Source organism: Neoarius graeffei, chromosome 10 (genome assembly GCF_027579695.1).
Source record: "Neoarius graeffei isolate fNeoGra1 chromosome 10, fNeoGra1.pri, whole genome shotgun sequence".
Lineage (NCBI taxonomy): Eukaryota > Metazoa > Chordata > Actinopteri > Siluriformes > Ariidae > Neoarius > Neoarius graeffei.
Window position 1 is genome coordinate 2,861,476 of NC_083578.1, and position 14,984 is coordinate 2,876,459.

General features: G+C 42.3%; 2 protein-coding genes across 3 annotated transcripts in view; both read right to left on the reverse strand.

Annotated features, from left to right (window-relative positions):
* si:ch73-138n13.1 (uncharacterized) overlaps positions 1-804 on the reverse strand; it is an 80,697-nt gene extending 79,893 nt beyond the window's left edge. Inside the window, exon 1 of the mRNA XM_060931097.1 lies at positions 532-804. The gene's annotated coding sequence lies outside the window, so the exon portion shown is untranslated. The remainder of the gene's footprint in view (positions 1-531) is intronic.
* Positions 805-5,815: 5,011 nt separating this feature from the next.
* Positions 5,816-14,984, reverse strand: part of si:dkey-220o5.5 (actin filament-associated protein 1-like 2) — a 54,028-nt gene continuing 44,859 nt past the window's right edge. For both annotated transcript variants that reach the window (XM_060930652.1, XM_060930651.1), the window contains exons 14-15: positions 7,078-7,188; positions 5,816-6,440 (exon numbers count right to left, since the gene is read on the reverse strand). In XM_060930652.1, coding sequence (XP_060786635.1) covers positions 6,414-6,440; positions 7,078-7,188 — 138 coding nt within the window. In that variant the 3' untranslated portion in view covers positions 5,816-6,413. The remainder of the gene's footprint in view (positions 6,441-7,077; positions 7,189-14,984) is intronic.

The window sequence follows — 14,984 nt, forward strand, 5'->3', positions numbered from 1 at the left end:
ACAAGCACTATACTAACAGTATAAGATACTGTTGCTCATTATTATTATTATATTTTGTAAACTCCCAGCTGTGTGAAACAGTGCTGCTGTTGAGTCTCGAACTCATCCCCTTCACTCTCCGTCATGTTCCTTCATTCTTGTGTTTTTTTTCTGTTTATTTTAAAATGTCGCACTTTTTTTCCCGACTTTTCCGAAATGTGTTCCCCAGCCAGGAGCCCCGGGTTAGGGCCCCACTCCGACTCAGGAACACTGAAGGGACACTTTAACAAAAGGTTGCTCAAAGAAAGGACAAGTTTTACATCAAGTTTCAACAAATAAACAGCTCCAGTGAAACCATCATCAGCTCCGAGGGAAGCGACAGATCAGTTTACACCCAGAAAGAAAGAAAGAAAGAAAGAAAGAAAGAAAGAAAGAAAGAAAGAAAGAAAGGGTGGTGTGTTTTAATGGTGTATTGTGTGTTAATGGATGAACTGGTTGAGGTTTGAGCTGGAACATGGAGGTTCCTGTGGAAAGCAGAACTATCTCACTCACCTGCTGCTGCGGGACTCTGCTGTTCCAGTCCCTTAAAGGAGAGAGAAAACAATCCTGATCACTTCACAGCAAAACTGGTCCAGTTCCAGAACAGCCCAGTTCCTTCATAATCCCAGACTCGAACAGGAGTTTACTCCAGGATTACATTACTTTCAAAACAAACAACCAAAACAAATTCCTTGTGAAAGTTCAGAGAGGCAGATGGTCTTGTGCTCCGTCCCACCTGTAGGGTTTCAGTTCAAACCTTCTTCCCTTCCTGTTTAGGGAACACTGCTTCCTCCACAACTCTCCCCACCCTCCCTACATAGGGGCACTACTTAGGGTGGGTCTAACACACTCAACACACTGATAGTGTCCGGGCCCTTAGTGCTCTAGTTCTCCATTAGGGAGGGGACACACACACTGCTCTAGTTCTCCATTAGGGAGGGGACACACACACACACCCTGCTGTCCTCACTGTGTTCTGCAACCAAACTTTACATTTCCAAATATTTCCTCCAAAATGACAGTTTTGCTCATTTCACTTGAAGCTTTATTCAGAGACTCACAACACTATAAAGCAAAACAAAACATCCAACAATAATAAAAGCCTTTTGATTTATTTCTCTGATTTCTTTTTTAAAGTGTCGCACACAAACCTGCACCGGAAGAAAGCAGGATTTTGAGTTCAGTCTCCTAGTGCAGATGTAGTGCACTAGATCCCAGAGGGGGCTGAGTGTCTCACACCCCGGGCAGTGTGTGGAGGGGGGAGGGGGGTCTGGCTGCTGCTCACCTGGCTGGGACGGTTGTGAAACTTTACCTGGGAGAACCTCGCCCCCTGGTGGACAGTGTGTGAAATTACACGGAGCTCAGACTCCATGTGCTGCTGCTGTTAATGAAGGAAAAACCCCTCAGGAAGCAGAGTTAATAAATAACAATATGAATCAATAAATCAATAATTAACTGGTGTTTCAGTTCATGATAGGGCCAGTGATTAATGTGAGTTAACTAATATAGCTAGAGAACTCACAGGAAGTGCTTGATGAAAGAAAGAAAGCACAACTTTATTCATCACACACTCGTGAAATTCCTCTCTGCATTTAACCCATCTGAAGCAGTGCGCACACACACACACACACACTCAGAGCAGTGGGCAGCCATGCTAACAGCACTCGGGGAGCAGTTGGGAGTTCTGTGCCTGCCTCAAGGGCACCTCAGCCCAAGGCCGTCCCATATTAACCTAACCTGCATGTCTTTGGACTGTGGGGGAAACCCGGAGGAAACCCACACGGACACGGGGAGAACATGCAAACTCCGCACAGAAAGGCCCTCGCTGGCCACAGGGCTCGAACCCAGAACCTTCTTGCTGTGAGGCAACCATGCGAACCACTACACCACCGTGCCGCCCATTAGTGAAGATGTCACTAACATTAATAAGAACCAAAACACCAACTTGCCTTGTACTTGGCTAAAGTTAAAGTTATCAAGCATGGAGTTAGAGATGTCTAACACTAATATTAGGTGAAAGTACATTTTTGAACTTTCCATATGTTAGCTAGAGCGGCGGCTACAGTTATCGACAGTCCATACTTATCAACACCTTTTCAGATTTACCAATAAAAACAATTTTACAAAGCTGAGTTTCAGTTACAGCAGTTATTATTGGTTAATCAATCAACTGAAAGACCCTCCTCACACACAGCTCGTTACCTGAGATGGAATTTTTTAACACAATCAGCAATTTTTCAGAAAACCCGGACGTTATCATCGCAGGTGAGCATGGTGGAAAGATCATGGACATGTTTTTACTGATCAAATTCACCGATATTTCATGATCTCCTCGTCGAAACCTACTTTGTTTCTTACTCTTTCATTCGACAGTCGCCATTTTGTATCTAAACGTGCGTTTGAGAGTCACGTGAGGTGTCGATAATAGTGATCGCTTTCACCGGTGTCCACTGTTATCAACACCCTGTGGGATTAAGGGACATTTACAACTGTTATGGATCGATCTTTGTGTAACGTTGTTGAAGTAGATGAAGTACTTTAGAAAAATAAAAGTCCTGTGATTTCTATTATTTTTCTGATTCATAACAGAATGAAATGTTTATAGAGTATTTGGAATCCGATTGCAATAAATAGAATTAGAGCAGAATTAAATTCCGAGCATATAAAAAAATACACAAAATATTCAGATTTTTTTATTCCATTCAGAAAAAAAAAAAAAAATATATATATATATATATATATATATATATATATATATATATTTTTTTTTTTTTTTTTTTTTTTTTTTTTTTGCAGTTTGTTGTAAATATCTACCACATATTATCAGTAAACATAATATCAGTAAACATTTTATATTTTGGTTTGAGGAATGATATGCGACCTTTGACCTGGATGTTCATGTGGTTACAATGTCAATTTCCTGTTGATGTTTATTGGTAAACGACAAAACTAGAAATTAATACAAACAACAACGAATAATTAACAAAATGTGATTGATGAAAATACTTAGAAAGTGGAACAAAAAGATTTTCTGACGCAGGTTAAACATTATCAGCTCATTTGTTTACAAGCATTAGAATTACTTCTTCATTTACATAAACACCGACATCCATATATTTATATGACAGATATTTTGTACTAAATACAAGTCTATGGAAAACAAATTTTAAATAAAAAATATGTTTTGTTAACTTAATACCACATACTGATTATTTTTATACAACCCCGATTCCAAAAAAGTTGGGACAAAGTACAAATTGTAAATAAAAACGGAATGCAATAATTTACAAATCTCAAAAACTGATATTGTATTCACAATAGAACATAGACAACATATCAAATGTCGAAAGTGAGACATTTTGAAATTTCATGCCAAATATTGGCTCATTTGAAATTTCATGACAGAAACACATCTCAAAAAAGTTGGGACAGGGGCAATAAGAGGCTGGAAAAGTTAAAGGTACAAAAAAGGAACAGCTGGAGGAACAAATTGCAACTCATTAGGTCAATTGGCAATAGGTCATTAACATGACTGGGTATAAAAAGAGCATCTTGGAGTGGCAGCGGCTCTCAGAAGTAAAGATGGGAAGAGGATCACCAATCCCCCTAATTCTGCGCCGACAAATAGTGGAGCAATATCAGAAAGGAGTTCGACAGTGTAAAATTGCAAAGAGTTTGAACATATCATCATCTACAGTGCATAATATCATCAAAAGATTCAGAGAATCTGGAAGAATCTCTGTGCGTAAGGGTCAAGGCCAGAAAACCATACTGGGTGCCCGTGATCTTCGGGCCCTTAGACGGCACTGCATCACATACAGGCATGCTTCTGTATTGGAAATCACAAAATGGGCTCAGGAATATTTCCAGAGAACATTATCTGTGAACACAATTCACCGTGCCATCCGCCGTTGCCAGCTAAAACGCTATAGTTCAAAGAAGAAGCCGTATCTAAACACGATCCAGAAGCACAGACGTCTTCTCTGGGCCAAGGCTCATTTAAAATGGACTGTGGCAAAGTGGAAAACTGTTCTGTGGTCAGACGAATCAAAATGTGAAGTTCTTTATGGAAATCAGGGACGCCGTGTCATTCGGACTAAAGAGGAGAAGGACGACCCGAGTTGTTATCGGCGCTCAGTTCAGAAGCCTGCATCTCTGATGGTATGGGGTTGCATTAGTGCGTGTGGCATGGGCAGCTTACACATCTGGAAAGACACCATCAATGCTGAAAGGTATATCCAGGTTCTAGAGCAACATATGCTCCCATCCAGACGACGTCTCTTTCAGGGAAGACCTTGCGTTTTCCAACATGACAATGCCAAACCACATACTGCATCAATTACAGCATCATGGCTGCGTAGAAGAAGGGTCCGGGTACTGAACTGGCCAGCCTGCAGTCCAGATCTTTCACCCATAGAAAACATTTGGCGCATCATAAAACGGAAGATACGACAAAAAAGACCTAAGACAGTTGAGCAACTAGAATCCTACATTAGACAAGAATGGGTTAACATTCCTATCCCTAAACTTGAGCAACTTGTCTCCTCAGTCCCCAGACGTTTACAGACTGTTGTAAAGAGAAAAGGGGATGTCTCACAGTGGGAAACATGGCCTTGTCCCAACTTTTTTGAGATGTGTTGTTGTCATGAAATTTAAAATCACCTAATTTTTCTCTTCAAATGATACATTTTCTCAGTTTAAACATTTGATATGTCATCTATGTTCTATTCTGAATAAAATATGGAATTTTGAAACTTCCACATCATTGCATTCCGTTTTTATTTACAATTTGTACTTTGTCCCAACATTTTTGGAATCGGGGTTGTAAATAATCATCAGGGTGTCGATAACTGTGGACAAAGGTGTCGATAATTGTGGAACGGTGTCACGTGATCTGATACGCTAAGTAATCGGGAATTAACTCTTTTTTTTTCTAGTGGAAGTTTGAGTAATTATTCATGTACAATTTAAGTATTGAAAGTCTTTTATTCTTTTGCAATGGCCAAAAGATCGTTAAGGTGTCGATAATTGTAGCCGCCGCTCTAGTTTTAAAGTTTTTACATATTTGTACACCTCGACTCGACTCACTCACAGGAGTTTCTGTATTGTGATGATTCTCTACAGTGTAGAACAAAACTGAAGACATTAAAACTATGAAATAACATCTGGAAAATTATACAGTAACGAAATAAATGCTTGATATTTTAGATTCTTCAGCGTATCCAGCTTTTCTCTTGCTGACTCTTTCCACACTATTATCATTCTCTTACGCAGCTTCATGAGGGAGTCACCTGGAATACTTTTCAATTAACAGCTGTCTCATTAAAAGGTCATTAGTGGATGAGTTTCTTGCTTCTTAATGCGTTTGAGATCAAACAGTAAACAGTAAATAATAAAAACATAAATAATAAAGTAGCCCCGTTCCATCCACAGCTGCAGTAATCCATATATATTATATCATGAACTGAACGAATAAGTAAAGAGAAACGACATCCATCATTACTTTAAGACATGAAGTGACTTTTAATTTCATAAAAATAAAGAAAAAAACACTGAATTCGAAGTGTGTCCAAACTTTTGACTGGTCCTGTATAAATAAACCTGAATCTGAATCTAGAAATGAACTTGATAATCTTTAGAAATGTGTTCCTTTTTTTATGAAAAAGAAAGAAATGTGTCTAAAACTGATTACAGATGTAAATCACCAAAACAGAAACTGTTCTTTATCCAACGCTGGTTTATTTATTTTACAAATATTATGAATAGATTCATCATCATACTGAAGTTATCAGTTTTACACAAAATTTTACATAAAAAACCAAACATATCAATAACACCAGAAAATAAAAAACAGACACCGATCACGACTCCATGCATCATTACAAAAAAAAAGGATACAACATTAATAATTAAGGCACGTGATTAAAAACAGAGACTGTATATAAAGTATTTGCACCGGGATACAGTTAGCACAGAGCTGCAGTGAGAGTTCATGAGGAGGGAAATATTCTCATCTCTCACACTCCGCTTGGACCCGAATCACCTCCACACAGACTGAGACTGCAGTGCATCCTTTCATTATTACTTTCATTATTAACAGTGTTTTTTTCTCTCAAATGATTTTATGGAAAAGAAAAGAAAAGTTAAAGCACATGAGATTCAGGATGAATAAATCCAGACTGAGTGAAGCGGAAAAGAAACTGTGATCTGTTTGTGAGGGGAAAAAAAATAGTACCTAAAAAATGATTTTAAAATATTACAAAAATATGCATGATCCACATGCTCAGTATAATATTATTCTCAGTGCAAATAATAATAATAATAATAATAATAATAATAATAATAATAATAACAGGATGGGAATGTGTAGATGAGATGAGGAGGATGAGTCCTGGTCAAGCCGAAGCCTTCGTCTCCCAGTCCTGTAAAAAAAAAAAAAAGAAAGAAAGAAAGAAAGAAAGAAAGAAAGAAAGAAGGAGATGAAAGAAGAACTTGAGCTTCAGGGTGAGACGATACATTAGGATTGAAAATAATAATAATAATAATAATAAGTTGATGATGGGCGGCACGGTGGTGTAGTGGTTAGCGCTGTCGCCTCACAGCAAGAAGGTCCGGGTTCGAGCCCCGTGGCCGGCGAGGGCCTTTCTGTGCGGAGTTTGCATGTTCTCCCCGTGTCCGCGTGGGTTTCCTCCGGGTGCTCCGGTTTCCCCCACAGTCCAAAGACATGCAGGTTAGGTTAACTGGTGACTCTAAATTGAGCGTAGGTGTGAATGTGAGTGTGAATGGTTGTCTGTGTCTATGTGTCAGCCCTGTGATGACCTGGCGACTTGTCCAGGGTGAACCCCGCCTTTCACCCGTAGTCAGCTGGGATAGGATCCAGCTCGCCTGCGACCCTGTAGAACAGGATAAAGCAGCTACAGATAATGAGATGAGATGAGAATAAGTTGATGATGATGATGATGATGATGATGATGATCTCTGAATATACCGGAGATAAACAAAAAAAAAAGTGAGTAGAGGAAAAAATAAAATCTAAAAAAAATGTATTTTGGAGCAAACCTTCCTCGTGTGAAAGACACGGCCGTGTTCGATGAGCAGAGTGGAGGGAGAACGGCGGAGAGAGAGTTTAGCAGAAGCTGTTCTACGGAGGAGTGGAGTCAGGAACCCTCCCTACAGAGAGAGAGAGAGAGACAGAGAGTGGGTAGACGGAGAGGGAGACAGAGGGGGGAGACAGAGAGAGAGAGAGAGAGAGAGACAGAGAGGGGGTAGATGGAGAGAGAGAGAGGGGGGAGACAGAGAGAGATGGAGAGGGGGAGACAGGGGAGACAGAGAGAGAGAGACAGAGAGGGGGTAGATGGAGAGAGGGGGGGGAGACAGAGGGGGGAGACAGAGAGAGAGATGGAGAGGGGGAGACGGGGAGACAGAGAGAGAGAGACAGAGAGGGGGTAGATGGAGAGAGAGAGGGGGGAAACAGAGAGAGAGAGAGAGAGACAGAGGGGGTAGATGGAGAAGGGGGGAGACAGAGAGAGAGAGAGAGAGAGAGAGGGGGTAGATGGAGAGGGGGAGACGGGGAGACAGAGAGAGAGAGACAGAGAGGGGGTAGATGGAGAGGGGGAGACGGGGAGACAGAGAGAGAGAGACAGAGAGGGGGTAGATGGAGAGAGAGGGGGGGAGACAGAGGGGGGAGACAGAGAGAGAGAGAGAGAGAGAGACAGAGAGGGGGTAGATGGAGGGGGGAGACGGGGAGACAGAGAGAGACAGAGAGACAGAGAGGGGGTAGATGGAGGGGGGGAGACAGAGAGAGAGAGAGAGAGAGAGAGAGAGAGAGAGAGAGAGAGAGAGAGACAGAGAGGGGGTAGATGGAGAAGGGGGGAGACAGAGAGAGAGAGAGAGAGAGAGGGGGTAGATGGAGAGGGGGAGACGGGGAGACAGAGAGAGAGAGACAGAGAGGGGGTAGATGGAGAGGGGGAGACGGGGAGACAGAGAGAGAGAGACAGAGAGGGGGTAGATGGAGAGAGAGGGGGGGAGACAGAGGGGGGAGACAGAGAGAGAGAGAGAGAGAGAGAGAGAGAGACAGAGAGGGGGTAGATGGAGGGGGGAGACGGGGAGACAGAGAGAGACAGAGAGACAGAGAGGGGGTAGATGGAGGGGGGGAGACAGAGAGAGAGAGAGAGAGAGAGAGAGAGAGAGAGACAGAGAGGGGGTAGATGGAGGGGGGAGACGGGGAGACAGAGAGAGAGAGACAGAGAGGGGGTAGATGGAGAGAGGGGGAGACAGAGAGATAGAGAGGGGGTAGATGGAGGGGGAGACGGGGGAGACAGAGAGAGAGAGATACAGAGTGGGTAGACAGAGAGGGAGAGAGAGAGAAATGGGGAGACAGAGAGAGAGAGACAGAGAGGGGGTAGATGGAGAGATAGAGAAAGGGGGAGACAGAGAGAGAGACAGAGAGGGGGTAGATGGAGAGAGAGAGAAAGGGGGAGACAGAGAGAGAGACAGAGAGGGGGTAGATGGAGAGAGAGAGAAAGGGGGAGACAGAGAGGGAGAGAGAATTGAATTTAATAAAAAACTTTATTTTACATCATCTATATTCCAGTATCTTCCTGATGAAAATATCAAATAAGGTAAAAAAGAAAGTAAAGGAAAATTAAAAGCGGGGCACTGCGCGAGCACTTCAGCTCAACACACATCCATTTATCAATTCATCATCACTAACAGAGCGCAATACCTCTCTGTGTCCCCACACACTCACAAACCCATCAACAGCTTTCACTGCAGAGTAACATTTAAAATCGATCATCATTCTGGACTTGACCAATCTTAAAAAAACACGCAGACAGTCCTGACCAGATCCACCCTCTGGAACATTCCTGCGCCTGATCCATATCGCCATCTTCGCTTGTCCAGTTATGAAATTCAATAACTGCATATACATAACACCCAAAATAAAACAATTATTTGTAAATCCAACCTTAAAAGCTCTAAATATCAACTGTAAACGATAAAGCAAAGAGCCGAGTCTTTCACATTCCACAAAACAATGAAGAACAGTTTCTCTTTCTGCACAAAAAGGCACTTATCATCAACAGCTGGGTTTATGACAGAAACAAAGGAGTTAACAGCTACTACGCCGTGTAAGAGTTTCCACTGCAAATCAGCAAATGTTTTCGTTAATGGTGGTTTGTATAAAGCTCTCCATGCAGGTTTAATATCATCGAGTTCAAGTTTCATTCGCCATGGTGTGTCAACTCTTGCATTCAACTTTTGCTTATTTAAGACCTTAACACAGGTTTTATAAAAAACTTCCCCTCTGTTAGTTTTAGGTTAAGTTCAGTTGCCTCTAGGAAGGCACCCACACAGTCTGCATACTCAGGAGTGATGTTCAACGTTGGAAAAGGCTCTTCGTCTTCAGAAATCACTACATCATTATAAAGAGACTGTAACAGAGCTTTTTCTCCTTCTGTTAAAATACCCTTGACCTTGTTTAACAATTGTGTAACAATACGCAAAGACCTTATTCCTAGAATTGTTGACAGATTTTCTGCATTATGTAAAGTTGGGCCAGCCACAATCACAAGGTCTCTTAATGTTTTGACACCTTTATTGCTAAGAATGTTATCCAAAGAGGGCATCACTCCTGCTGATGCATCCAGACGTGCCCCGCCAATTAAAGGCTCTTGCAAAAGCCAGCAAAGAGAGGAAGAGGTTTCCCTCTGCGTTTTAAACAAAGAAAACACTTAAAAAGTCCACAATAAAAACAAGGTAGTCTCCGGGTAGATAGTGTTTTTGGATCCATTAAAAATAGATAAAGATCCAGGTCCAAACCTCCTAGCCTCCTCAGTAGGGTGCAAGCAAGAGGTCTCCACACCAGGTCGTTCGATCCATAGAGAAGTCTTTGTAGAAACTGGAGGCGGAAAGCAGCAACTCTGCTTGTCAGATGAACTAGGCCTTGCCCACCTTCTTCTTTTGGCAAGAACAAGACACTTTGGGGTACCCAATGTAACTTATCCCAGAAGAAGTCTACGATTAATGACTGGATGTTTGAAAGCAAACCTGGGGGAGGGTCAATGCACACAAAGATCTCATCTCATCTCATTATCTCTAGCCGCTTTATCCTGTTCTACAGGGTCACAGGCGAGCTGGAGCCTATCCCAGCTGACTACGGGTGAAAGGCGGGGTACACCCTGGACAAGTCGCCAGGTCATCACAGGGCTGACACATAGACACAGACAACCATTCACACTCACATTCACACCTACGCTCAATTTAGAGTCACCAGTTAACCTAACCTGCATGTCTTTGGACTGTGGGGGAAACCGGAGCACCCGGAGGAAACCCACGCGGACACGGGGAGAACATGCAAACTCCACACAGAAAGGCCCTCGCCGGCCACGGGGCTCGAACCCGGACCTTCTTGCTGTGAGGCGACAGCACTAACCACTACACCACCGTACCGCCTTGCCACAAAGATGATGCCACCAAATTGTTACAAATCAATATCCGCCCCCTATAAGACATTTGCGGGAGTAACCAAGACCACCTACCATGGTGCCCTTGAACTTTTTCAATCACACCATCCCAATTTTTCATTTGAACTTGTTTATCTCCTAGGAATACCCCGAGATATTTAAAGCCTCCTCTGACCACACTCAACCCTTGAGGGAAAGTTAACATTTTCCCCCTTATCCCATTTGCCTATTAACAGGGCTTCACTTTTGCTCCAATTAACTTTTGCTGAGGAAATCTTTCCAAAATCTAAAACAGTCTTAATAAGATGTTCAGTATCTTTTTGCCTTTTTACAATAACGACCACATCATCGGCACAGGCAGATATTAACAGTTTAAAATCAGAACGTGGTACAGTAAAACCAGAAATAAGCATCCTAAGTTTGTGTAAAAGGGGCTCAATTGCTAAGGAATATAACATTCCTGAAAGAGCACAGCCCTGCCTTACACCCCTCAGAACCTTAAATGGAGAGCATAGACCATTAATTTTCAATATACTCTCAGCGTCACAATACAGCACTTTGATCTTATCAATAAATGCTGGGCTAAAACCAAAGGCTGCAAGGTTGTCAAAAATGCATCTGTTTGGTACACAATAGGCTTGATCAGCGTGGATTACCTCTCCAATCACCTTCCTTAATCTATTAGACAGGCTTTTTGAAAGCAGTTTATAATCACAGCACAGCAGTGCAACAGGCCTCCAGTTCCTAATGTCCTGCAGGTTGCCTTTCTTTGGAAGCAGAGTTAAAACAGCTCGTTTACAGCTCTTGGGTAGCTGTCCTTTATCAATGCTATCATTTAATACTTCTAGCAGGTCTTCTCCAAGATCAGGCCAGAAGCATCTGTAGAACTCTACGGGCAACCCATCAACACCAGGCGCCTTCCCACAATCCATGCTCTGGGGTGCACTAGTTAATTCATCCAAAGAAAGTGCAGCCTCTAAGTCATTAACAGTTTCCTCTGGAATCTTTGGAAGATTTTCAAAAAAATCATTTTCCATGACAGGCTTTTCAGTGTACTCACTGGTGTAGAGGCTGGCATAGAAACTGACTGCAATTTTCTGAATTTCTGCCGGGTCTTCTGAAAGACTACCAGACTCTGAAAGGAGGCCGTGCATACATTTTGCCTGCCCATTTTTCTGCTCCAAACCAAAAAAAAAATTTGGACGGTGCATCCATCTGAGCCACATTTTGATATCGGGATCGCACCAGGGCACCTTGTGCTCTTACATCAAGCAAATCAGCCAGAGCCACTTTTTTTGTTTTTGCCACCTCAATATGTGCAGAATCTCCTGCTAATTCAGCTATATCTTGAAGTTCAACTATTTCACATTCAAGTCTGGTCATAGATCTAATAATATCATTTGTGACGCTGGAAGTATATTGTTGACACAACTGTTTGATCTGAACTTTCCCAAAATCCCACCATTGCTGTAAGGATTTAAAGGAGGGCTTGGTCTCTCTAAAATTAGTCAGAAAAAAAGAAAAACATCTTTAAAATGTGCATCACTCAACAAAGATGTATTAAAGTGCCAATATGAACTCATAGGCTTTATACCTACACTACCGTTCAAAAGTTTGGGGTCACTTTGAAATGCCCTTATTTTTGAAAGAAAAGCACTGTTCTTTTCAATGAAGATCACTTTAAACTAATCAGAAATCCACTCTATACATTGCTAATGTGGTAAATGACTATTCTAGCTGCAAATGTCTGGTTTTTGGTGCAATATCTCCATAGGTGTATAGAGGCCCATTTCCAGCAACTCTCACTCCAGTGTTCTAATGGTACAATGTGTTTGCTCATTGCCTCAGAAGGCTAATGGATGATTAGAAAACCCTTGTACAATCATGTTAGCACAGCTGAAAACAGTTGAGCTCTTTAGAGAAGCTATAAAACTGACCTTCCTTTGAGCAGATTGAGTTTCTGGAGCATCACATTTGTGGGGTCGATTAAATGCTCAAAATGGCCAGAAAAATGTCTTGACTATATTTTCTATTCATTTTACAACTTATGGTGGGAAATAAAAGTGTGACTTTTCATGGAAAACACAAAATTGTCTGGGTGACCCCAAACTTTTGAACGGTAGTGTATTACACTTTGCACCATACTGTGATCAGACAACATAAGAGGGAAGATTTTGCAACTTCGGAAAACATTAACATGATGCTTGAACGTATAAACTCTATCAAGCCTGGCCATGGACAAAAAGTTATCCATGCCGTGTACCCATGTATACCGTCTTTGATCATTAAAATTCCTCCAAATATCACTTACCGATAAGTCATGCATATTAATTAGTTCAATGATTTTCTTGCGTGAAGCACTGTGTGGTTCAGGGTGATTTCTGTCTATCTTTTTCTGTACAATTAAAATCCCCTGATAGAATTAAATATTCATCTTTGTTACAATTCTTCAGTGCATTGTGTAATTGGTCTAAAAAGATCATTCGGTCAACTCCGGTTAGACGGCCTAGTCTCTCCATTATGCTCCTCTGTTCCTCCACTATGATCATGATTACCTTTATCGCCATTAGTCGGTCCGATCTCTTTAGTTCCATCTCCCATTAATCCACTGTGTCCACCATTAACACTGTCTCCTTCTCGATCAACCGGCATATCTCCGCTCGCTCCACTTTGACTGTCATTAACACATTCACCTTCTTTATCAACATGCCCATCTTCAGCAGGTGTATTTTTCTCAGGACACGATCTTAAAGCATGGCCTTCTCTTCCACAAAGGAAACACTTCATATTTTCAGTGGAAACAAAAATCGCGTACCGAAAATTATCCACTTGTAAATGTAGCTTCATATTTAGTTCCTCAGAATTACCGTTCAAACTCATGTAAACGTGCCTCCTAAATGACACGACATGCTTTAGGAGCGGGGATTTACAGCCAAGAGGGATTTTCTTATTTGAGGACACAATTTTTCCATGTCTTGCTAATTCTCGCTCCAAAACCTCATCTTTTATAAATGGGGTACATTAGACAGTGTGATTCTTCTAGCGGGGGTCACAAGTGGAAGAACACTGACAAATTTATCATTGATCATAAAGCCCTGACCTACAATCTCATTCACCTTCTCAACGCTGTCCAAAAACAGGACCACGGAGCGAGTCATTCTAGAAGCTGAAAGCACACTTCCATAACCAACAGCGCTACCTACAGCCAAACTGCATTCCTCAGCGGATAGATCAGTATCTGCACCTGTTTTAATCACATGATGCCGACTCAAACTTTCGAACGCCATTAGGCCAAACAGACAGAGAGAGAGAGAGAGAGGCAGAGACTGAGACAGAGAGAGAGAGAGAGGCAGAGACTGAGACAGAGAGAGAGAGATAGAGAGGCAGAGACTGAGAGAGAGAGAGAAAACCCCCAGCAGCACGCTGAGCGCTCACTCCCAAAAGGGAGAAAAGACTAGGAGTCAGTGTAACAGAGACTCAAACAAGAAAAAACAAATCCCGAAAAACCAACAAATAAAAAAAGATTATAGAAAAAGTAGGGAGCGAAAACACTCAGACCACATCGACACCATGCACACACTCTCACACTCACAAACACCACGCCCACCCAGAGAGAGAGAGAGAAAGCGTGTGTGTGTGTGTGTGTGTGTGTGTGTGTGTGTGTGTGTGTAAGAGAGAGGGGGGAGACGGGGGGAGACAGAGGGGTAGAAAGGTGGAGAAAGAGAGAGAGACAGAGAGGGGTAGATGGAGAGAGGGGGAGACAGAGAGAGAGGGGAAGACAGAGAGGGTAGATGGAGAGAGAGAAAGAGAGAGAGAAAGGGGAGACAGAGAGAGAGGGGGGAGACAGAGGGGGTAGACAGAGAGAGAGAGAGAGAGAGAGAGAGAGAGAGAGAGAGAGAGAGAGAGAGAGAGAAAGGGGAGACAGAGAGAGAGAGAGAAAGGGGGAGACAGAGAGAGAGAAAGAGGGAGACAGAGAGAGAGAGAGAGAAAGGGGGAGACAGAGAGAGAGAAAGGGGGAGACAGAGAGAGAGAAAGAGGGAGACAGAGAGAGAGAGAGAAAGGGGGAGACAGAGAGAGAAAGAGGGAGACAGAGAAAGAGAGAGAAAGGGGGAGACAGAGAGAGAGAGAGAAAGAGGGAGACAGAGAGAGAGAGAGAAAGGGGGAGACAGAGAGAGTGATTGATGTAACATCATGCTTTTTATTGAGTTGAATAATGAACATAGTAATGAAACTTTATATTGATTAATAATGATTATCGTGTGGTTTAAACTGACATTTACTTATTGATACTCAACACCTCCGGTTATTCTGGGGTCATTCTGGGGTTATTTTGTGGTTATTTTTTGGTTATTCTGAGGTTCTTTGGTCATAACTGATTGAATTAAAAACAAATTTTTTGTGAAAAGTTCAGATTTCCTGGCTGCAGTTTCCCCCTGTACCACTAGATGGCGCTGCAACACACCACAAACTCTTTCTGCCTGAGGCGCTTCAGTGAACTGT